We start from the raw sequence: 24968 nt of genomic DNA on the forward strand, positions 1-24968 counted from the left end.
CCCTCCTGCCTTGCTGATGAAGAAAGTGGGGGTGACAGGGGCTCATCTTCACATTTTCTTCCAGGGCTCACCCCAGTCTTGCTACACCCCCGATCACCACCCCACTCCCCCACCCCAGTTGTGACCCCTGTCCCTGGGGTTGCCAGCTCTCCAGGACTGACTTGGTGTCTTCAGGAATTTGCATCTCTCTCCAGGTGACTATTGACTATCCTGGAGTTTTTAATGGCTCGATATTGGGGGAAATATTGGCCCGGGGGGGGGGAGACGTTGTCTGCAGGTACAGCTGCAATCAGAGTTGGCAACCCTACCTGTTCTCCACACACACACACACACACACACTCACCTTTGCTCCCAAAGCGCAGCCGATAGATAGGTCCGTATTGCTGGGCTAACTCGAGGAAGTGTATTGGAAGGTCAGGATGGAACAAGTGGGGGAGGTTTCCGATGAGGGGCAGTGCCCGAGGGCCAGGCAGATCCCCCCCAAACTTCCCCCGGCCCAGTCCTACATGCCGCCAGATGACTAGGGCTACAGCCAGGAGCACCAAGACAACAGTTATGAGCATCGCTGAAGAGGGCATGACGGAGGTCCTCCTGGCGTTATAAGTCCAGGAACATTCCTCATGGGGGGAGTGACACATGCAGCACCTCCCCACAAGTGTCTCCCACCCACAGGCCTCAGTAATTCCAGCTCCCCAGCTACCATTGCCACCCCCAGCCTCTCCCCCCACCCCACAACCAAGCAAAGTCACTGAGAGCAGGGCTGCTTTAGTCAACGTCCTTGGCAGGGTGGACCAATCTATCATTTTAAAAGTTGGCTTTTCTCCTTGACTCTTGTCTCTCTGGTTGCCATGGAAACATGGGGGAAGGGTGTGCATGATTCCACATCATGTGAAGGCCGTTGGGTGGTGGGGGTATTTGTGCATTGTTTCGGGCTTTTGTTTTTCTTCAAGCGGCCGGCTCTTGAGCCAAATCAAAATGAGGCAGGGAGCAAACTATCTTCAGGGTTGCACCTTTACATAGGGAATGCAAGCTGGGGGTCGTGGGGCTTTTGAGGAGCATGGTGGCCTTCCCCTCACAGGCTGAGACCTGAAATACTTGGAGATGCCATCTCAAACTTTTTGTGCTTTCAGTTCAATGACTAGATTAAACATGGAACTAGAAACCGCATCAGAAGATAGCACTAGCTATAAACTCTTCAGTGAGATACCATAACAAGTTGTTCTAGTAAGAGCTAATCAGCCTACTTTCCTTTCACTGTCTCTAAAACTGGACTAAATTTGGTTCAAATCGAGGTCCACAAGTTAGCTCTCTTGCACCTCAAAAGTTCATGCATCCACCATCTTGGATCAGGGTGGATGACATTATTACAAACTATACCATTGAGGTGCCCCTGTGTGTCACTCACTACAACTGTATCAAATTTGGTTCCAATGGGTTAGACAGTCCTCAAGTTAGTGCACTTGTGCTTCAAAAGTTCACACATCCACCATCTTGGATCAAGGTGGATGACATCATCACAAACTACACAGGGACATCTCTATGTGTCTCTACAGCTGTAGCAAATTTGTTTCAAATTGGGTAAGTTCTTCACAAGTTAGCCCACTTGTGCCTCAAAAGTTTACGTGTCCGCCAATTGAATTGGAGTGGATGACATCATCACACATTATGCCATGTGGGCATCCCTATGTGTCCCTACAGCTGTAGCAAATGTGGTTCAAATCGGTTAAGCGGTTCACAAGTTATCCCACTTGTACCTCAAAAGTTTACACATCCACCATCTTGGATCGCGGTGGATGGGATAATCACAAACTATGCCGTTGAGGTGTCCCTATGTAGGGATGTGCATGGAACCACGGGCTGCGGTCTGGCACTGGGGTGGGGGTCCCTTTAAGGGCAGGGGGAGGGTGTACCTACCTCTCCCTCCGCTTGTCCCCCGCCGGCGCGCGTCCGTTTACCAAGCATTTGGGGTGGCAGGATACCTCCCTGCCGCCCCTTCTCCCTCTAGCAGCAAAAGGCTTCTGGTAGCCTTTTGCGCGTGCGCACGTCACACCCACGCACATCGCGGAGACATGACGCGCGAGCAAAAGGCTACCAGAAGCCTTTTGCTGCCAGAGGGGGAAAGGGCGGCAGGGAGGTATCCTGCCGCCCCAAATGCTTGGTAAAAGGACGCACGCCGGTGGGGGACAAGCAGAGGGAGGGGTAGGTACACCCTCCCCCCGCCCTTAAAGGGACCCCCACCCCAGCGCCCGAACTGCCCCAAGGCCGGACCGGTCCGGAGGCTTACAGAATGGCCTCCGGACCGGTTCAAGCACATCACTATCCCTATGTGTCCCAACTGCTGTAGCAAATTTGGTTCAAATTGGTTAAGCAGTTCACAAGTTAGCCCACTTGCATCTCCAAAGTTTATGCGTCTGCCATCTTGAATCAGGGTGGATGACGTCATCACAAACTATGCGACTGAGGTGTCCCTGTGTGTCACTCTCTGCAACTGTATCCAATTTGGTTCACATGGATTATACAGTCCACAAATTAGCCCACTTGCACCTCAGATGTTCACGCGGCTGCCATCTTGAACTGGGTTGGATGACATTGTCACACACTACACCATTTGGGCATGCCTATGTGTCTCTACAGCTGTAGCAAATTTGGTTCAAATTGGTTAAGCGGTTCACAAGTTAGCCCACTTACACCTCAAAAGTTTATGAGTCCACCAACTTGGATCGGGGTGGATGACAATCGCAAATGACGCCGTTGAGGTGTCCCTACAACTGTACCCAATTTGGTTCATATTGGTCCAGGCGTTGTGAAGTTGATGGGGGGACACATGGACGGACACACACACACACATACACACACACAGTCGGGTGATCTCATAAGCCTACTGGAAAGTAGGCTAAAAATATTAGAATGGTCATGTCTAGTCCCAGTTGTGGCAGTGGTGACCTATATGCCTCTGGAAACTCGCAAGCAGGATCTAGGTTTTTTTTTTTTAAAAATCTCCTGTCTCTCCCCACCATCTGCCCAGAGAGGTATACTGCCTGTGGACATAGAAAATATGTTTAGGTGCCTGCCATGGATAAGTGTTGTTGATAGGTCTACCCTGCACAAACTTGTCCAAATTTAAGTTCTCCAACTATAATATTTTAAATGGTTTAATTTAAAAAGAAAAAACCTATCTAAGATAGCAGCCATCACCACATGTTGGGGCTGTGAGTTCTGCCCGTTAATTTTGCCCGATCGTGAGAATTGCCTCATGGTCTCACCACCACCATGGACAGAGAAGACACACAAAAGTTCAAATCCATTTTATTCTACTTTGAAATAAAAGATTTTGATTAAAAAAAATAAAATGGAAAACACTTCTTCACCATGGATGCATTCCAAATACATTTTGCCACTACTTAAAAGTCCTATCTCTGCTTCCATTTATGAAGAGAGAAAAAGTAAGAATGTTTTGTTACAGAGTTTACCACAGAGGCTTCACTGGCTTAATTTGACAGGATTTGTATCCCACAACTTCTGGCAGGGATTAGGCGTGAAGCAAGCTCGCTTTCCCCTCAGAACTGATTGAGAGACTTTCCCCTATTCCATGATTGCATTCCTGAGGCAGAAATATGAGGTAAGGGCGGGGAATAAGGAAGCATTGTTTTGGGTTGGGTGACTTCTTCACATTCAGTTTCAATTGCATGACTCCCCCACATGCACCCCATTCTCCTCCTTTTATTTCTGAGGTAAAATGTTGGAATATAGATGACATGGAAGTGAACAGTAGGGAGAAGATGGGGAAAGGCCAATGTGTCTGTTCATACAGGGAAAGAGGAGGAAGAAGCAGCAGCACATGCGAACATACATGCACAACAACAAGAGCAAATATAAAATCTCTTTTAAGAAGTCAAAAAACTTTAAAATTCTATGTAAAAACTATGGATACATCCCTGCCAGAAGTTAAACACTTTTATACCTCTGCTTTGAATGCACATGCTCAACAGCTCCCGTTAAAAATGAGGCATAAACGGTACTCAGCTTTTGGCTAGATTATAACCTATGATCCTACTTCAATGATGATCAGTTTGCACCCTCTCACCATACTGAATTCCACCAGTTATAACCAAGGCACTTTTGAAGAGCAAAGCTAGAAGGGTTAGAATTCCTCAGAGTTCTAACCAGGAGAAGGAGGCAGCCTGTGCTTGGCCAACCAGGGACTTCTAGATCCAAAGAATGAATGCAACCTCAGAAACAGATCCCAGTGTCCTCTGGGTTTTCAGAGATGTTCCATCCAGCTTTCCAGTCCTAGAAGACGCATCCTCAGCTTGGGGACAAGAGAGAGGCATTAGCCCAAGCCCTCCTGGATGCCACGGATCCGTCGAGCCAGCTGTATATCTCTAGGGTGGAGGGTGACGCGTTTGGCATGGAGGGCACAGAGGTAGGCATCCTCCATCAGATGCACAAGAAAAGCTTCAGCAGCCTGGAGAGAGGACAAGAGGAGGGGGGAAAGCTGAGGAAGCTGGGCAAGGAAGGACAACACTTACCAGTTCTCCATGCACACCTGCCAAGATGGCACCGGGGCTTAGGAACACAGGAAGCTGCCATATACCGAGTCAGACCATTGGTCTATCTAGCTCAGTATTGTCTTCACAGACTGGCAGCGGCTTCTCCAAGGTTGCAGGTAGGAGTCTTTCTCATCTCTATCTTGGAGAAACCAGGGAGGGAACTTGAAACCTTCTGCTCTTCCCAGAGTGGCTCCACCCTGAGGGGAATATCTGACAGTGCTCACACTTCTAGTTTCCCATTCATATGCAACCAGAGTGGACCCTGCTTAGCTAAGGGGACAAGTCATGCTTGCTACCACAAGACCAGCTCTCCTCTCCTTGAGTGGGTGCTTTCCCTTGAAGGAGCCCCAGCAGCTCTGGGGAAAGTGTAGCAATGCACAGTGGATAAGGTTGCTGCTGCACAGCATCTATGCAGACTATGTGCATTGGCTAAATCTTTTGCCCAGCTTGAATAAACAGCCAGGAAGCCACACTTGGCATCAATGGGAGCTGCCACTGGCTCCCAGGCCTTGCAATGAAGAACAGTGGTCTAACAATGCCCAACAGCCACTCCTCAGGGCTTCAGGCAGGGTTCCTTCCCAGCCTGTTGATGCCAGGGATTAAACCTGGGACTTCTTTGCAGGCAAAGCTGATGCTCCACTACTGAGCTATAGCCCATTCTTAACCGCCCAGAGACGAAACGTTTGGGCAGTATAGCAGTTTGATAAATAAATTAAAAATAGTCTCTTTGAGCAGGAGAAGAAGCAGCCACTGAGAAGAAGCAGCAGCACCGCCAACTCGTTAAAGACCAAATGTGCCATTTATTGTTTTTATCGTTCCCTATTATTTTTATTGATTATATGCAAGCCACTCTGGGAGCTTTGTTGGCCCATAAGCAGAGTAAAAACGTCTATGTAAAGCTCCAAAACATATGCATCACTCCAGCATCCACCAGTAAGAAAGCAGTGTGACATCTATTCCTTCAGGAAGAAGACTGAGCCGGTCGATTTCTCTCTCTCTGTGCCTGCCTGTACAAATCCCCCTTCGATTCACAGCCCAGAAACCTACTTGACTGGCCACCAATACTGCCTCCTCCTCTGTCTGGGGAAGTTTAATTAAACACTCTGCAACCCCAATGCTCTTTCAGGCCCCAAGAAGGGAGGTTTGCACTGCAGCCTGTCTTTCCAGGGACCCTCTGCAAATTGAGAAGGTCAGGCTGGCCATGGCCCACCCTTCTCTGCCAGTCTGCTGCATGTTCCAGAGGACCCAGAGAAAAGTCCCTCTCACCAGGTTCCCAGGAAGTGAGGAAGCAGTGCCTGTTATGTGCCAGCTAATTTAGCTGGCATCTGTACCAAGAACTGTTAGGCTAACCGCAAAGGTAGTTGCCTGGCCTATTTGGGGAGCAAGAGACCCTGGCCAAGAGAATGCTTAACTCTGCATGAACTTGCTGAAACCTGGAAAAGACCACTTAGCTTGACTTGCTTGTAGTCCCTCTGAAACACTGTCTTATTACCTACATCTCTTTGGAATGTATGCTTTGTTTGTATCAGCCTGGCATTAGGGCCTTGATTGCCTATATTACTTTATACAGAAATACAGAACCCTTTATATAGAAATATGCAAAGAAAAAGGGCATGCACATCCTTTATTATGCTTTGAACAAGTACCTTGAGCTAGTAAGACATAGATTAACTGTATAACACACAAGCACCCCAATCTTCTTCTTCCTCCCCTCTCTCCCCTTTTTCTTGGCATCACTGAAATGCCTGAAACTTGGATTACTAAAGAACACAGACTCTGATTTAAGATGTTTTGGGTTTGAGGAACACTTGTTCTGAAAACAAAGCAGGACTGATAACAGCTCCCTCTCTCACAACACTAGAACCAGGGGTCACCCCATGAAACTGAAGGTCAAGAGAAGTATAAGAGGAAGTACTTTTTCACACAACACATAATTAATCTGTGGAATTCTTTGCCATGGGATGTGCTGATGGCCACCAGCTTGGATGGCTTTAAAAGGGGCTTAGGCAGATTCATGATGGACAGGTCTATCAATGGCTACTAGTCTGGTGGCTGTGGGCCATCTCCAGCCTCAGAGGCATGATGCCTCTCAAGGCCAGTTGCAGAGGAGCCACAGCAGGAGAGAGGGCATGCACACCTCTTGCCTGTGGGCTCCCCAGAGGCATCTGCTGGGCCACTGTGTGAAATAGGATGCTGGACTAGATGGGCCTTGTGCCTGATCCAGCAGGGCTGTTCTTATGAAATGTTCAGGATGTACTATCCTTGAGAGTTGCAGGGGAACAACAATCCCAGTTGCAGGGGAACAACAGCAAGAGAGAGGACATGCCCTCAACTCCTGCCTGTGGCCTCCCCAGAGGCATCTCCTTGAGAGTTTGGGGACATTTGACACCTGAATTACACCTTTATGACAATGCATGACACATTGTGCAGTCAATGCCAGATGCATGTTATGGTTCAAAGAACATTACGTTCTGATCAAACAACTGGAGACGTATAAAGATGGGGTGGTTGTGAGACATGGACTCAATGAGCTGCTCTTGGACCTCCCCAGAAACTCTTGTAAGATCTGCCAAGCCACCCAGCTAGCAAAGCCCAGCAGAGACAACAGCTCTGTCAGCGATTCTCCTGCAGAGGGGAATCGGGGTATAGCAAGTGTCTACCTACCAAATTCCAGACCTAGTCCAAGCCCTGCATGCACATCCATGGCCCACCCTCAACAATCACAAGCCTCGCACCCCAGCATCCATCTGCTCATCCCAAAAGCTGCACAAGAAACCGGTAATGATGCCTCTCAATGCCTCTTTGATCTCTCCAGCCTTCCCCTCCTTCCTCCTGCTCAGTTCGCCTGAGTTCCCCTCCTTACTCCCTGGGATGTTAGGAACTGTTAGCTTTTAGCCTATGTGTGTGCGCGCACACACACCACACCACCTTTTAGGCTCATCTGTTATGCTTTGAATAGATAAATAAAAATCCCCCTTTCTCATAAAGCCGTTGTTTGTGTTTTCTTGCTCTTCTGCCAGAACTAATAGTGGCTCAAGAACAAGAGAGCCTCCCAGAGGGCAGTGTGGCTAAACTCTTCCTCGCTCCGGTGTAGCTCCAAAGCACACACAGAGTGTAGGGAGGACTTTGGTGCACAACATGCCCTCTCTTCCCTTTCCAGCTGCACAAAGGACGAAGATCCTTTTCATGGGGCACATGGTCTAACCTACACAGACTGAGGAGCAGCAGGAGCAAAATCAGCATTGAAGGCGGCAGCCAGTCTTAATGGCAAAAGGGTTCATCTAGGCCAGGGCTGCACAACTCAAATGGACCCAACTTGGGTGGGCTGGAACCAACCAAGACATGGTATTCAAGGGCTGAGGTCAATTTTCAACACATCAATACAGTGAAAGTAATTATTACATATATTAATGAAAGCAAATTATTTGTTTCTGGTGGATCTTTTCTCTTTGTCAAGGGACTTACAATTTTAACTATAGTGGCCAGAAAATACGCCCTGTTCCTGTTCAGTCACTGTAACTGACCCAAAGGGTGATTGTCTGCCTTTCTAGAGTGCTGTTGCTGCAGGATATTTCTACCTGCGGGCCTTCAAAAACGTCCCTGCAGGCCAGATCTGGTTCCCAGGCCTTATGTCGGGCAGGCCTGATCTAGGCCCTCGTGACCCCCCAAACAAGCTCCCCTTTTCAGTCTCCCAGCACACTGACCTCTTGCAGAGCTTCCAAAGCCATAGCTTGCCACTGCATGTCAACTCCCCGGGTGAAATCCAGACAGATCTCACGCACCTGTGGGGCAGGATAAAAACAGACAAAGATCAAACTCCTGCAAGGAGGGAATGACAGAAATCAAGTGGGGCAGAAAGAGAGAAATGGAGCGAAGAGCGGATATCCTAACAGTGGTTGTGTGATTTTTGTTGGAAGCATGCATGCAGCACGAGCCTCCCCATTTCTGAAGCATGGGCACTCCTGTGCAAGAGCGTGATCATTTTCCCCTCCCTCCCCTTGCTCCGAAAGCGCCCTTTCACCAATGGACACATGTCCCTGAGGGCTGTGCAGGACGTCAGCCGGTATATATACACACACACAAGCCCTGAGCAGCTTAGGCCCGGGCTATTTGGCAGCAGCTTGGGGTTGGGCCTTTTCTACAGCTGCCCCTGAGCTTTGGGATGTGCTCCCTGTTGGAGTAAGAGAGCTAACATTTCTGGTGGCCTTTAAAGGTAAATTGCTGTCAAGTCGGTGTCGACTCCTGGCGACCACAAAGGCCCGGAGGGGTTGTCTGTAATAGAATGCAGGAGGGGTTTACCATTGCCGTCTCCTGCACAGTATACGATGCCTTTCAGCATCTTCCTATACCGCTGTTGGCTGATATATGCATTTCCCATAGTCTGGGAAACATACCAGCGGGGATTTGACCCGGCAACCTCTAACATGCTAGTCAAGTCATTTCCCGGTGTGCCATTAGGTGGCTAGGAAGACCTTATTAAAACATCCATTTAGAATATAAGAACATAAGAACAGCCCTGCTGGATCTGGCCCAAGGCCCATCTAGTCCAGCATCCTGTTTCACCCAGTGGCCCACCAGGTGCTGCTGGAAGCCTACAGGCAGGAGTTGAGGGCATGCCCTTCCCCCTGCTGCTGCAACTGGTACTCAGAAGCATCCTGTCTTTGAGGCTGGAGGTGACCTATAGCCCTCCAACTAGTAGCCAATGATAGACCTCTCCTCCATGAAGTAATCCAAACCCCTCTTAAAGCCTTCCAGGTTGCTGGCTGTCACCACATCTTGTGAATTCCACAAGCTGATTATGTGTTGTGTGAAAAAGTACTTCCATTTGTTGGTCCTAGATTTCCTGGCAATCAATTTCATTGGATGACTCCTGGTTCTAGTGTTATGTGAGAGGGAGAAGAATTTCTCTCCATCCACTTTCTCCACACCTTGCATAATTTTATAGACCTCTATCATGTCTCCCCTCAGTCGTCTTTTTTCTAAACTAAGTAGCCCCATGTGTTGTAGCTTTGTCTCATAAGAAAGGTGCTCTAGGCCCCTGATCATCTTGGTTGCCCTCTTCTGCACCTTTTCCAGTTGTACAATGTCCTTTTTTAGATGTGGTGACCAGAATTGTATGCAGTACTCCAGGTGTGGCCGCACCATAGTTTTGTATAAGGGCATTAGAATATTAGCCGTTTTATTTTCAATCCCTTTCCTAATGATCCCTAGCATGGAACTGGCCTTTTTCACAGCTGCCACACATATTGAGTCAACACTTTCAATGAGCTGTCCACCACGACCCAAAGATCCCTCTCCTGGTCAGTCACCAACAGCTCTGATCCCATCAGCATATACTCGAAGTTGGGGGTTTTCGTTCCAACGTGCATCACTTTACACTTGCCAATATTTAATCTCATTTGCCACTTTGTCACCCATTCACCCAGTTTGGAGAGATCCTTTTGGAGCTCCTCACAATCTGTTTTGGATTTTACTACCTGAAAGAGTTTGGTATCATCTGCAAATTTGGCCACCCTGCTACTTACCCCAACTTCTAGATCTTTTATGAATAAATTAAAAAGCACCCATCACAGTATAGATCTCTGGGGGACCCCACTTCTTACTTCCCTCCATTGTGAAAACTCTCCATTTATACCTACCCTCTGTTTCCTGTCCTTCAACCAGTTAGCAATCCACACATGTACTTGTCCCCTTATCCCATGACTGCTAAGTTTCCTCAGTAATCTTTGATGAGGAACTTTGTCAAAAGTTTTTTTGGAAGTTTAGGTATACTGTGTCAACTGGAACACCTTTATCCACACACTTGTGGACTCCAAAAAGTTCATGAAGCAAGATTTACCTTTGCAGAAGCCATGCTGGTTCTCCCCCAGCAAAGCCTGTTCTTCTATGTGCTTAACAATTTTTTCCTTGAGAATGCTTTCCATCAATTTGCCTGGAACAGATGTTAAGCTGACCGGCCTGTAATTTCCCGGATCACCCATGGATCCCTTTTTAAAAATCAGTGTTACATTTTCTACTTTCCAGTCCTCCGGTACAGAGCCAGATTGCAGGGATAAGTTATATATTTTAGCAAGGAGGTTGGCAATTTCACATTTGAGTTCTTTGAGGACTCTTGGATGGATGCCATCCGGCCCTGGCGATTTGTTAGCTTTCAGTTTTTCCAGACAGTTTAGAACATCATCCCTTGTCACTTCTATGACTCAGCTCTCTAGCCTCCATCCCTAAAAAGCCTGGTTCAGGAACAGGTATATGCTCAGTATCCTCTGCTGTGAGGACAGACGCAAAGAACTCATTTAGTTTCTCTGCAACCTCCATATCCTCCTTAATAATCCCTTTCACTCCCTCATTGTCCAATGGTCCAACTGCCTCCCAGGCAGGTTTCCTGCTTCTGATGTATTTAAAGAAGTTTTTGTTATTCCCCTTGATGCTTTTAGCTAAATGTTCCTCAAACTCTCTTTTCGCTTCTCTTATTTAACCAGGCTTTGGGGTGATATTGTAATTGCTCTCAACATTTAACTGTTTTAATTGCTTTACTTTTTTGATAAACCACCATGAGATTTTATCATTTGGCAGTATCAAAAATGCAATCAATCAATCAATCCAATAAAAATTATTTAAGATAAAATATATTATGTATCCATCCCTGCTAACTGGACAAAGAGCACCTTTTAAAGTATTGGGAGAACTCTTGGGGTTGTGGTGGGCAGCTAGCTGAAGGTGTTGACTCAGTATGCGGCAGCCGTGGAAAAGGCAAATTCCATGCTAGGGATTATATGGAAGGGGACTGAAAATAAAAACACCAACATTATAATACCCTTATACAAATCTATGGTGTGGCCACATTTGGAGTACTACGTACTGTTCTGGTCACTGTATCTTAAGGACATTGTAGAACTGAAAAAAGTGCAGAAGAGGGCAACCAAGATGTTCAGGGGCCTGGAGCACCTTCCTTATGAGGAAAGGCTACAGCATCTGGCACTTTTTAGTTTGGAAAAGAGGCAACTATGGGGAGACATGAGAGAAGTATAAAAAAAATTATGCATAGAGTAGAGAGAAATTTCTCTTCCTCTCTCACAACTCTAGAACCAGGGGTCATCGCATGAAACTGATGGCCAGGAAATTTAGGACTGATAAAAGGAAGTACTTTTTCACACAGTGCATAATTTAATCTAGGGAACTCTCTGCCACAGGATGTAATGATGGCCACCAGCTTGGACAACTTTAAAAGGGGCTTAGACAAATGCATGGAGGGCAGGTCTATCCACAGCTACTAGTCTGGTGGATATAGGTCACCTCCAGCCTCAGAGGCAAGATGCCTCTGAATCCCAGTTGCAGGGGAACAACAGCAAGAGAGAGGGCATGCCCTCAACTCCTGCCTGTGGACTCCCCTGAGGCATCTGGTGGGCCACTGTGTGAAACAGGATGCTGGACTAGATGGGCATCCTTGGGCCTGACCCAGGAGGGCTGTTCTTAAAAAGGTGGCTTTCCTAGACTTCGCAGAGGAAGAACTGTCACACCTATTCAGCTCCAGCCCAGAGTCTTTCCAGTAGCTGATGCTGGTGTCTACGCTGCATTTCTTATAAGAACAATCCAGCAACTGGCCACATCTTACTTGTTTTATTTTCTTGCAATAAAAGCAAAAATAGTTTTGACCTTCTGTGACCACTGTCAGACAAACTGTACGTTGTACATCTTAGCACCCCCCCAAAAAAATTACAGGGCTAAATTACATTTTAGGTAGATTGTATTAAAAATCAAGATAAAGCTTGGCAGCTACCGCCCCCTGCCGTTTTTAAAGCAAAACAACCAAAGAAAAGTGGAGGCATTGATCTATATCAAACCACAGTGCATGGGAAAATTAACCCTTTAGATTGCAAACAAGTTAAATTGATATTATTCTGTAGACGATGTTCCTAAACTGGTTCAAAATCTCTGAACTGATTATTTTTTTAAAAGTTTATATCCCATTCTTCATCCAAGAAGCCCAGAGCAGTGAGGATAAACATAACCATACACACAACAATCCTCTGAAATAGTTTAGGTTGAGAGATGAGTGACTGGGGCCCCGAGTCACCCAACTACTTTCATGGCTGAATGGGGATTTGAACTTGGGTCTTCCAAGTCCTAATCCAATGCTCTAACAACTATGGCTTTCAGCTGGTTTCTGAGCTGAAGCAGAACTAAAAAAATATTGATGAACCTGAACCAGAACTGAACCCATATTTTTAATTATTCAACTCTCTGATGACAGAGACACAAGAAATTGGGACATGTATCTAGATGCATTGATTGTTTATTTATAATATTTATATCCCTCTAGGACAATACTGCTCAGGGCAGCTAACAAAAATAGACAGACAGATAAAACTATATAAAATTAATGAAAACTAAAATCAAGAACCATTTAAAACCAAGAAAGTTAAAAAAAAAACACCACCAGATATGAGATGCATAAAACACTAAAAGGCCTCTCAAAAAAATGGAGATGCTTTTTAAAAATTCAGAGGGAGCATTACACAACTCTTCTGGGAAGTCATTCCAAAGTCAAGGGGCTACAACTGTAACGGCCCTCTAGTCCCCACTAACTGATTCTCAGTCAACACCAGGACTGCTAGCAGGATCTAAGCATAGGACCATAGGAACACAGAAGCTGCCATATACTGAGTCAGACCATTGGTCCATCTAGCTCAGTATCATCTACACAGATGGGCAGCGGCTTCTCCAAGGTTGTAGGCAGGAATCTCTCTCAGCCCTATCTTGGAGATGCTGCCAGGGAGGGAACTTGAAACCTTCTGCTCTTCCCAGAGCGACTCCATCCATTGAGGGGAATATCTTACAGTGCTCACATGTAGCCTCCCATTCATATGCAACCAGGGCAGACCCTGCTCTCCTCCCTGGGTTCATAAAAATAGATGGGTTTAAAAAAAAATCCAGTTTTTAAAAAATCAGATTTTTAAAATTTAAATTGGATTTTGGCTTTTTTCTTAAACAATTTATTTTAAAAAGAACCTAGGTCAAAGATATCATCACGATGTTAACAATAGTATATGATGATGAGACATAAGAGACATGATCAATCCTATTCTGCAGGTGGTGTACATGTAGTGCACGTGTGCGCACACACACACAGAGTCAAGTCGTGCCACCCTCTCTCTAAAAGTTCAAAGACATTAGGCGCAGTCACATGTTATGTTCAACACTCATACGAGTGTAGAATGCACATAGGTACAGATCTGTACAAAGGTACAGTCATTCACATGTTATGTTGAACGCAGGTACAGCAATCCACTTCCTAGCTGTGCAATGCATTTGAAAGGCCTGAATTCAGCTTCACTTTTAAAATGAACACAAGTGTAACCATTCACACAAACATCTGTACACTCATACAGCATAATGTCTGAATCTGGCTAAAAAAGTCTAATGAATTGAGGATTGCGGGGCAGGGAATGGAATAGATCTGACCAAGAAGGAGAAGTCTGGAAATAAATGCACGGGATAGGAGAGGGTAATAGAATGTGAAACCAAAAAGTGAACATATTCATGCAGTCCTGAGGAAACGTTTTCCGAGTGTATCCATTGTAGAAGAGAAACACCTATTATGGCAGCAGGCTGTAAAAGAGTCCCCATTTGGGAATATTTGAATGAAGTTCCTGTACCTGTGGGTAAGACAGGTATGCATGTGAAACACAAGCAGTGCAACAAAGAAATGCAAGGCCTGGCTGCCCGAATGAAACATATTATGAGAAGTGTGTACCTATTTTCTAAAAATGAATTCTAAACCTAACTCTAAATATGTATTACGGTTATATTGGACAAGAATGTACTTTTACTAGAAAATGAGGATTAAATAGAATATTCCTGACCGGTCATTTAAATTGTGATTTCAGTAATTAGAAGTTGTTCTAGTAAGAACTAATCTGCCTACTTCCCTTTCACTATCCCGACAACTGGACTAAATTTGGTTCAAATCGAGGTCCACAAGCTAGATCTCTTGCGCCTCAAATGTTCACGTGTCCACCATCTAGAATTGGGGTAGATGAAATCAACACAAACTATGCCATTGAAGTGTCCCTGTGTATCACTCACTACAACTGTACCTAATCTATATATTTATTTCTCCTAGGCGTGCCCATTGCTAATCCCATGCGTGGCAGCTCTCGCGAGAGTTTGCGAGCAGCTGCCAGGGGATACGCGATGGGGATGGGAGAAGAAAACAGCCATGGTGGCCGGCCAAGCTGTGCCGGGGGAGGAGGTGGCCAGCCAGCCAGCAGAGCCACGCCAGCGGAAGGAGGCGGTGTCAGGCAGGCCAGCGGGAAGTTCTGCTCTGCGCCCAGCCCAGATAGCTTGGTTTAAATTGGTTAGACGTTCCACAAGTTATCCCACTTGAGCCTCAAACGTTCACGTGTCTGCCATCTTGAATCAGGGTGGATGACATCACCACAAACTATGCCATTGTGGTGTCACCATGTGTCCCTCCAACTGTACCATAATTTGGTTCATATTGGTCCAGGCGTTGCGAAGTTGACACACACACACACGGACTCATGGAATGCCGAGTGATCTCATAAGCCTACTGGAAAGTAAGCTAAAGTTGAGTCCTTCTGTGAAGTGATTTAAATCAATTTGATTTAAATCAAGTCAACCCTGGGCCTGGGGTCATGTTTGAGCACTTAATGACACACATAGCAAGAAAAATCAAGGAAAAGCACCATCAGGATAGGCCTGGGGACACACGATATCAGCACATGGCTGTCACATGAACTCACCACACGGGCAAAGGGCAGCTTGCGGATGAGCAGGTTGGTGCTTTTCTGGTACTTCCGGATCTCCAGCATAGCCCGCTGGCCAGGTCGGTACCTTCGCCGCCGCCGCACTGCGTGAGAAGGAAATCACCACAGCATGCCATATCAGTTGCAGGAAAAGAGGCCTGGGAAGCCCAGTGGTGGGATGGTGATTCCCTTAGGTTTAGAGAATCAGGTAAAGAATCCGTTTAGAGAACCAGCTTAATTAAGTTTAATTAATCAGGAAATTAAATGTTCCTAATTTCAACCTATCTGGAGACGCTGCCAGAGACTGAATGTGGGAACCTTTGTATGCCAAGCAGAGGATCTCCCATGAGCTATGGCCCATAGGAACATAGGAAGCTGCCTTATACTATATATTATACTATATTAAACTATTATAGATAGTTTAATTCTTTTTTAAGTTGTTTTAAATTGGTATTTATATTTGTATCTCTGTTTTAATTGTTTTTAATGTTTTCTGTTTTAATTGTAAACCGCCCTGAGCCATTTCGGAAGGGCGGTATATAAATAAACAAACAAACAAACAAACAAACAAACAAACTAGTCCATCTAGCACAGTGTTGTCTACACAAACTGGCAATGGCTTCTACAAGGTTTTAGGCAGGAATCTCTCTCAGCCCTATCTTGGAGAAGCCAGGGACAGAACTTGGAACCTTCTGCTCTTCCCAGTGTGGCTCCATCTCCTAAGGCAGGGTTTCTTAACCTTGGGCCCCCAGATGTTGTTGGAATACAACTCCCAGAATCCCCAGCCACAAAGGCCATGTCTGGGGATTCTGGGAGTTGTAGTTCAACAACATCTGGGGGCCCAAAGTTAAGAAACCCTGTCCTAAGGGGAATATCTTACAGTGCTCACACATCTAGTCTCCCATCCATATGCAACCAGGGTGGACCCTGCTTAGCTAAGGGGGCAAGTCATGCTTGCTACCACAAGACCCATCCATGGCTGAGAGGGGATTCAGACCTGTGTTGTCCTGGCCCAACATTCTAACGCTACACCAAGCTAACTTTCTCAAGCAAATGTCCTGAAAGTGTACATGAATTAAAGTTTTGGGTGCTGACCCTATAAATCAGGGCTTAGACAAGAGATTTGACGTGGGCACATGGGAATCTGAAATGTTCCTCTGACCTTGTTTGTGTCAAGGTGGCCATAATTTTAATTCTGGATGGAATAAACCTTGAAATGGGCTAGAAGTGATGAAAGCAGGCACAAGAACAGTTTCATTTCTCGCACAGTTATGCCTTCCGTGGGATTCAAGGGCATCCCAAAGTACTGCAGTGCTTGAGATGGGGTACCAAATGCCTTGCCCAATGATCCTGGTGGGGGACCAGTCTCGCTTTGAAACCAACCCTGGCAAGCTTTGGGAGTGATGTGGAGGAGGGGAGGTTGCCAGGAGCCTTCTTTTCTCTCCTCGTGCTTCTAGCAAGCTTTGCCAGGTGTGTGAGGAGAGGCACCCCTTGCAAAGGCCGCAAGGGTCAAATTGGTCCTGAAGAGCTGCTCTGACTGAGATGGTAGGAGGCAGTGGGAGGCATGAGGGGAGAGGAAAAATGGTTCCTGACAATCACCCTTTCTCCACACCACTTTCAATACCTTTGCTAAGCAGGGTCCACCCTGGTTTGCATTTGAATGGGAGACTACATGTGTGAGCACTGGAAGATATTCCCCTCAGGAGATGGAGCCACTCTGGGAAGAGCATCTAGGTCCCAAGTTCCCCCCCCCCGGCATCATCTCCAAGATAGGGCTGAGAGAGATTCCTGCCTGCAACCTTGGAGAAGCCACTGCTAGTCTGTGTAGACAATACTGAGCTAGATGGACCAATGGTCTGACTCGGTATATGGCAGCTTCCTATGTTCCTATGGGTCATAGCTCAGTGGGAGAGTCCCTGTTTTGCATACAGAAGGTCCCACGTGCAGTCCCTGGCAGCATCTCCAGGTAGGCTGAAATTCATTGCAAACTGGGCAAAGAGGCACCTACCAAAGTGGTGATTCTCTTTATACTGAGCATGGGAGAGCTACTCGCCCTAATTAGCCCCCAACATAGCATCCTTCTAGTAGGGGTGTGCCCGAACTGTTCCGGAGGCCATTCTGGAGGCCTCCGAACCGGTCCAGTTCCGAGCCGGTCCGGCGGCTCGGCACGGAGGGGGGTTGTAGCTTTAAGGGCGGGGGGGTAGTACTTACCCCCTTGCTGCTCTTCCCCCTCCGGCACTGTGACTTTTGCAAAAGTTTCTGGGGCGGCAGCGTTCCTCCCTGCCACCCCTGGCCCCATCGTTAGCCCGATCAAGCTCAAACACGCTCCACGCATGCGCCCGTTCTGACGCGAGTGCACATTTGTGGCCGCCGCGTGCGCGCTCCCTACACGTCACACGTCGTGCCCATCCGGACCGGTTTGGGGGGCATGCACATCACTACCCTCTAGTGGCTGCTGCTGTCTAACGTGTTTCTTTCTAGACTATGAATCCTTGGAGGACAGGGAGCCGTTTTGTTAATTCTTTTTTCTATGCAAACCGCTTTGTGAACTGTTTGTTGAAATGCAGTATAAATAGTAGTGGGGATCACTAGGAACTAGATTTAGGCTAGACATTAGGAGGCATTTCCTAGCTGTAAGAATCATTTGACAGCAGAACTGTCTGCCTTGGGAAGTGGAGGGCTCTCCTTTGCTAGAGATTATCAAAACGGAGGCTGGACAGGCATGTGTCAAGGTTGCTATAGCAGTTATCTGTACTGAGCACAGAGCTGGACCAAAAGGCCTCCAAGGCCCCTTCCAACTTTCTAGGATTCTACTTCTCACCAACCTAGAAATTTCCAAAAATCTGGGGGGTCTGGGTTGTGCCAAATCTTGCATAGTGGCAGTAGGATGGAAGAGAAAAACTGGTGACTATCAGAAGAGGGGTATGAAGAAGCAAAGGACGGCCACCAGCTGGTCTTGTGGTAAGCATGACTTGTCCCCCCTAGCTAAGCAGGGCCCACCCTGGTTGCATATGAATGGGAGACTAGAAGTGTGAGCACTGCAAGATACTCTCCTCAGGGGATGGAGCCACTCTGGGAAGAGCAGAAGGCTCCAAGTTCCCTCCCTGGCTTCTCCAAGACAGAGCTGAGAGAGATTCTTGCCTGCAACTTTGGAGAAGCCGCTGCCAGTCTGGGTAGACAATACTGAGCTAGATAGACCAATGGTCTGACTCCGTATACGGCCGCTTCCTATGTCATCCACAATGATGGGGCTTAGCACCTCTTACCTCTCTCTACTTCTGGAGGCTGTTCCTGGCGTGCACGGCGTGGAGAGGCTCGGGGTGGCGGCCTGCGCCCTGGAGGTGTTCCAGCAGGTCGCCCACGTCCAGGAGACCGCCCACGTCCACGGCGTGAAGGGGGGGTTGAGGGGGTTCTTCTAGAACTGGGGCCAGCAGGTAAGCCACGCCGCATGATGTCTGGCAAGAAGAACAGACCGTTAAGCACATGCCCTGGCTCAGCAAAGTCACAGGGCTCCAGTTCTTAACAAGAGTGTGGCTGGACCTGGCCAGAGGTTGGTTTCCCTACAATCAGTGACCTCCAAGAAGCCCACAAGCTTGAACAAAAGGCAATAACCCTCTCCTGTTGAGGGTCCCCAGTGGTATTCAGGAATGAAGGTCACAGCACAGTGCTAGAGCATCCGATCTGCATGCAGAAGGTATCAGGACACCTCCAGGGAGGGCTAGAAGACACCCTTGCATGAAATTCTGGAGAGCTGCTGCCAGTCAGTAGACAATACTGAGCCAATCATCCATCTTCTTATTTATTTATTATTTCTCTGTGTAAGCCGCCCTGAGCCATTTTTGGAAGGGCGGTATAGAAATCGAATGAATGAATGAATGGAGCCTACTGCCAATCATGAGTAAGGATGTGCAGAACGGTTTGCGATTGTAACATTCCTTCTGCAAACCGGGCCGTTTTGAGTGTTCCGAGCTTGGAACAGAACACCCTTCAAATGAAGACCCTGTTCTTAGCTTGGAACAGAACAACCTTGTTCCAAATCGGAACACTCACAATGTCCCAGGTGCCATTTTGGACTCCAGAATGGTGCTCTTCTGGCTTCTGCGCACAAGTGGCAGCCATTTGTGTGTTCAGCAGCACTAAGCAAAAGACTGCTGCAAGTGCTCAGAGGCCAGAAGAGTACCATTTTGGAGTCCAAAATAGTGCTCGGAACATTACGAGTGTTCCAAGCTTGTTCTGTTGGCACTATCCAGGATTTGCATTCCGTTTCAAGTTCAAAACAAACTGCAAATGGTGTTCCGCGCACATCCCTAATCACAAAGCATGAGTAGCAAAGAGACAACTTTTAAAGTGGGGATTCTCTTATATTTAGCAGGAGAAGAGCAACTGTCCCTCTTCAACCCCAGCACAGTATACCTCAAGTGGTTGTTGCTTGTGTTTACCTTGTTTCTTTTGAGATTGTGAGTCTTTTGGGGACAGGGAATAGTCATCTTTATTTTTTATTTATTTTTCTGTGTAAACCACACTGAGATGATTTGTTGAAATGCACTATATAAACATGCATAGTAGTAGTATATAGGAACAGAGGAAGCTGCCATATACTGAGTCAGACCATTGGTCTATCTAGCGCAGTATTGTCTTCACAGACTGGCAGCAGCTTCTCCAAGGTTGCAGGCAGGAATCTCTCTCAGCCCTATCTTGGAGATGCAGCCAGGGAGGGAACTTAGAACCTTCTGCTCTTCCCAGAGCAGCTCCATCCCCTGAGGGGAATATCTTACAGTGCTCACACTTCTAGTCTCCCTTTCATATGCAACCAGGGTGGACCCTGCTTAGCTAAGGGGACAAGTCATGCTTGCTACCACAAAACCAGCTCTCCTCTCCTAATGTTAGTAGTTCTAGCATTATGGAAGAGCAAGACAAAGTTGTTGTTATCATCATCAACATTTTTATACAGCCTTTCTGACTTGACAAAGGCACCCAAAGAGGTTTACAATATTAAAAGAAGCAAATTACAGAAGATTTAAAGTTGTTTCAGGCTGTTGGTCTTTCCAGGAGCCAAGCACAAAAGCTCCCTGGCCTGGACACATCCTTTCTTGCCTTCCTTTCAGGGCACACTGGTCTTTCAGTACTCCTGGGAAAGAGGGGGAGGGTCCCAAAAGTCCTCACAGGCCAGAGCTGGTCTCTATGGGGGCCGATGTTATGCCTCCCTGTCCATTTTCTCCACACAACACATGAGTTTACAAATATTTGTCATGTCCTACACTTCAGTCATTTATTTATTTTTTGTAAATTAAAAGGCAGGACAGAGATCCCACCTCTTACAGGGATCCCTCCTCTAGTTCACATGCCTTTGCTCCTCAGGAGCACAGTATACTTCTGGATAGTTTACTGGTCCTACACACGAATGATTAAGGTTTTTAACAAATTAAAGTTGGCCTTTGTAGTAAGTATGGTGGTGCATGCCAAAGGCTCAGATCCCCTGGGGTAATTCTACTAGGACCAAATCATCGACTTCCAAGCATATGCTATGCATGGTATAGCATGCATGAGATAAAGACCTCATGCAGGAACCTAATAGGGAACTGCAGAAAGCTGTTAGAAGAGACAAGGAGCAATAGTACAATGACTCTGTAAAGACCTTGAGAATGGAAATAGACACAGAAAAACAAGGAAAGTTTTCCAAAAGATCTCTGAACTCAGAGGGAGGTTCCAACCTCGAATTGGTATGTTAAGGGATGCCAAAGGGCAGATAGTAACTGACTCAGAGAAGATCAAACAGAGATGGAAGGAGTATTCTGAAAATCTGTACAGCAGGGACATCAACATCCAAGATACTCTAGAAGATATTCCCTACTTGCAAGAACCTCTAGTACAGGAAGATGAAGTTAGATCAGCACCCGGGTCATTACCAAGGCTACAGGAATTGATGGAATAGCTACAGAAATATGGCAGGCAACAGAAGAAGAATCAGTCAAGGCTCTAACCAAACTATGCCAGCAAATTGGAGAACAACACAGTGGCCAACAGATTGGAAAAGGTCAGTCTACATACCCATACCAAAGAAAGGAGACTTAACAGACTGAGCAAACCATTGCACAATATCCTTAATTTCACATGCTAGCAAAATAATGCTCAGGATCATCCAGCGCAGATTAGAGCCGTACATGGAAAGAAAAATGCTGGATGTTCAAGCTGGTTTCAAAAAGGCCAAGGAACAAGAGACTTTATTGCTGATGCACGCTGGATAATTGAGAAAGCCAAAGAAGTCAATATGTGCTTTATTGACTCTGATTGTGTTGACCATGTCAAGTTGTGGAATACCCTTAGGAAAATGGGCATCCCAGAACACCTCATTGTTCTCATGAGAAACCTATACATAGGACAGGAAGCCACAGTCCAGACGAAACATGGTGAAACAGACTGGTTCCAGAAACATTAATTGAAAACAAAAACAAACAAGAAATTTAAAACACAATTTAAAATTTTAAAACAATATTCTAAAAACAACATTAAAACAATCAAAACAATATCAGTTAAAAGCCTGGGTGAACAGATGAGTCTTTAAAGACTTTTTAAAAGCTGTCAGAGATGGAGAGGCTCTTATTTATAATAATAATAATAATAATAATAATAATAATAATAATAATAATAATAATTTGATTTCTATACTGCCCTTCCAAAAATGGCTCAGGGCGGTTTACACCGAGAAATAACAAACAAATAAATAAGATGGAACCCTGTCCCCAAAGGGCTCACATTCTAAAAAGAAACATAAGATAGACCCCAGCAACAGTCACTGGAAGTACTGTGCTGGGGGTGGATAGGGCCAGATACTCTCCCCCTGCTAAATAAAGAGAATCACCATGGTAAAAGGTGCCTCTTTGCCCAGTTAGCAGGGGCTAATTTCACTAGGGAGTGCATTCCAAAGCCTTGGGGCAGCAACGAAGAAGGTCCGTCCCGGAGTAGCCACCAGACGAGCGGGTGGCAAATGCAGACGTACCTCTCCTGATGATATCAATGGGCGATGGGATTCATGACGAAGAAGGCGTTCTTTAGAAGACTAAACTAATGACAACAGGTACAGCAACCAGCCTCAGAATTGACAATGAAGACACTGAAGTGGCTGATACCTTCTGCCTTTTAGGATCGACCGTCAACAGTAAAGGATGCAGCAGTCAAGAAATGCACTGCAGACTAGCACTTGGTCAGGTTGCAATGAAGGCCTTGGAAAGGATATTTAGATGCCGTGACGTGTCTATACCTACAAAGATTAGAATTGTTCGGACCATGGTTTTTCCCATGATACTCTATGGATGCGAAAGCTGGACTTTGAAAAAGCAAGACAGAAAAAGTATCGATGCTTTTAAACTTTGGTGCTAGAGAAGACTTTTGAGGAGACCATGGACAGCCAGGAAAACAAACAAATGGATCATAGAATAAATCCAGAATTTTCACTCGAGGCACAGATGACCAGGCTCAAACTATCATACTTCACACACATTATGCAAAGACCCAGCTCCCTTGAGAAGTCCATAATGCTGGGAAAAGTTGAAAGCAAGAGAAGAAGAGGGCGACCAGCAGCAAGGTGGATGGACTCAATTACGACAGCAAGGAATGCACCACTGAGAGACCTTAAAGGCCAAATTGAAGACAGATCATTCTGGAGAAAATCTTTCTATGTGGTCACTAAGAATTGACACAGACTTGATGGCACTTAATCAATCAATCAGTCACAGGTCTATATGTGCATATTGTCTATCGGGTTTCCTCCATCTTTTAGCTCAATGGTAGAGCATCTGCTTTGCATGCAGAAAGTCCCAGGTTTGCAAGCAGAAGGTCCCTGTGAGCATCTTAGATAGGACTGGGAAAGATCCCTACTAGAAATCCTGGAAAGCTGCTACTGCCAGTCAGTGCTGACAATATTGAACTAGATGGAACAATGGTCTGACTCAGTATAAGGCAGCTTCCTATGTTCCACTTCCATAACAGTCAGTACAAGTGACATTTGAACACATAATCTAAAAACAAAAATAAAAAAACCACATGTACTTTCTTTCCCTTTAGAAATGTTGGTTTTTCTCTCATGTGTAAATATACACAATGTGACCAATTCAAATTATTATTATTATTATTATTATTTATTATTATTATTATTTACATTTATATCCCGCTCTTCCTACAAGGAGCCCAGAGCAGGGTACTACATACTTGAGTTTCTCTTTCACAACAACCCTGTGAAGTAGGCTAGGCTGAGAGAGAAGTGACTGGCCCAGAGTCACCCAGCTAGTTTTATGGCTGAATGGGGATTTGAACTTGGGTATCCCCGGTCCTAGTCCAGCACTCTAACCACTACACCACGCTGGTAAGTTTTCTTTTAATCAAGCAAAGATTGCAACATGCAACTTATATATTAATTACATTTTAATGGGGCTATATATTGTGGCTTTTGCCCTATTAAAAGAGAGATTGATTGAACTATATGAGTTTTACAGAACTACATCGAATATATACGGTATGAAAATGCAATATGTTACAATCACGTTGTAAAATATGGCTCCTTTTTACAATGATGTAGTAAGATATGCACACACCACTTCAGAATTATGTTTCTTGTTTTGCAATGAGTGTTCTGGGTGAAGAAAAAGACATCTCCTACAGACCGCATTGCGCAGGAACTGGAGGCCCTACCTCTACCTGACGTCACACTACGATGGATGAGAACGAAGCAACCGACCGATGACAGAATCCGCCGCTCGGGTGTGATCGGAACGAGGTTAGGGACGTTTGAAGTCTAGAACATCTGAGTTCTCTCCCGCAGTAGCGACTGTGACGTCATAATCCACAGAAACAGAGAAGGAGCAGCACTACAACGTTGCTCTCGCCTCCAGCAGCTACTGCTTTGGCAGGACCTGTTTCTGCTAAAGGCTTTCCGGCAGGACCTTCTCTTTTCCTCCTCGCGATAAATTCATGCCGCGCGCCACAATTCAAGCCCCGCCTCTTTCTAGGATGCCAGCCTATCCGCTCCTTAAGCGTTACGTTCAGCTCCTTTCGAATCGCCAAGCGGGATGGAGGAGGGGACAAGGTACAGCTGGAGAAAAAACGGCCAATGAGGAGACAAGACAGAGAACAGGCGCGAGCTGCATCTGTGTGCATTATGAGGATTGGTACATTATGAGAGACAGGCGGGCAGTCCACCCAATCAAAGAATCACTTTGTTCTGCTCCGCTTCCTCAAGCATGCCCCCGCAACCTCTGTTGTACTTGTAGCCAGTTAGAGACCGTGGAGAGAAGTGTTCGAGTGTTGGGCTTGGGCGTTGATCACCGGATGGGGCAGTGAGGCTTACCTCCGAGTATGCATGCCTGCATGCATGGAGGTGATATTATTATTGTATTATTTATTTTTCTATGTAAACCGCTTTGAGAACTTTGGTTGAAGGGCGGTATAAAAATATCCTTAATAGTAGTAATAGCAAAAGCTGCTCTTCTCCCTGCACACGTTTACCTGGGAGTAAGCCCCATTCAGTTCTGTGGCCCTTACTTCCAAGGCATAGGGATCACTCGGTAAGCGTTCTAAAAACCAAAGCAGGCTCGTATCTTTATTAGGACAAACGTGGTCGCCAGGAGTCGACTCGACACCGACTCTAGAGCACAAC

General features: G+C 46.2%; 2 protein-coding genes across 4 annotated transcripts in view; both read right to left on the reverse strand.

The window, feature by feature from the left end:
• The window catches only part of LOC128343084 (steroid 21-hydroxylase), a 40147-nt gene extending 39468 nt beyond the window's left edge, over window positions 1–679 (reverse strand). Inside the window, exon 1 of one of the 2 annotated variants that reach the window (XM_053291590.1) lies at window positions 344–679. In XM_053291590.1, the coding sequence (XP_053147565.1) occupies window positions 344–638 (295 nt within the window). In that variant the 5' untranslated portion in view covers window positions 639–679. The remainder of the gene's footprint in view (window positions 1–343) is intronic. The other variant, XM_053291589.1, reaches the window with a different exon arrangement.
• Window positions 680–3290: 2611 nt separating this feature from the next.
• On the reverse strand, window positions 3291–24328 carry CENPA (centromere protein A). Of its 2 annotated transcripts, none has more exons than XM_053291698.1 (5): window positions 24005–24328; window positions 18586–18774; window positions 15317–15423; window positions 8255–8332; window positions 3291–4465 (listed from the first exon to the last, which is right to left on the reverse strand). In XM_053291698.1, the coding sequence occupies exons 2-5, from the start codon at window positions 18767–18769 to the stop codon at window positions 4331–4333; spliced, it is 504 nt and encodes a 167-aa protein (XP_053147673.1). In that variant the 5' UTR covers window positions 18770–18774; window positions 24005–24328; the 3' UTR covers window positions 3291–4330. The 2 variants fall into 2 exon arrangements, with proteins under 2 accessions (XP_053147673.1, XP_053147674.1); XM_053291699.1 differs by having other exon boundaries at window positions 23908–24015.
• Window positions 24329–24968: the final 640 nt, after the last annotated feature.

Source organism: Hemicordylus capensis, chromosome 2 (genome assembly GCF_027244095.1).
Source record: "Hemicordylus capensis ecotype Gifberg chromosome 2, rHemCap1.1.pri, whole genome shotgun sequence".
Taxonomy (NCBI): domain Eukaryota; kingdom Metazoa; phylum Chordata; class Lepidosauria; order Squamata; family Cordylidae; genus Hemicordylus; species Hemicordylus capensis.

Coding starts and splice junctions, on each gene's coding strand:
- CENPA (XM_053291698.1), bottom strand. CDS start 18,769: ATGCGGCGTGGCTTACCTGCTGGCCCCAGTTCTAGAAGAACCCCCTCA. Junction 15,424..18,585: donor GCCTCCAGAAGTAGAGAGAG/GTAAGAGGTGCT, acceptor CTTCTCACGCAG/TGCGGCGGCGGCGAAGGTAC. Junction 8,333..15,316: donor AGCTGCCCTTTGCCCGTGTG/GTGAGTTCATGT, acceptor CCTGCCCCACAG/GTGCGTGAGATCTGTCTGGA.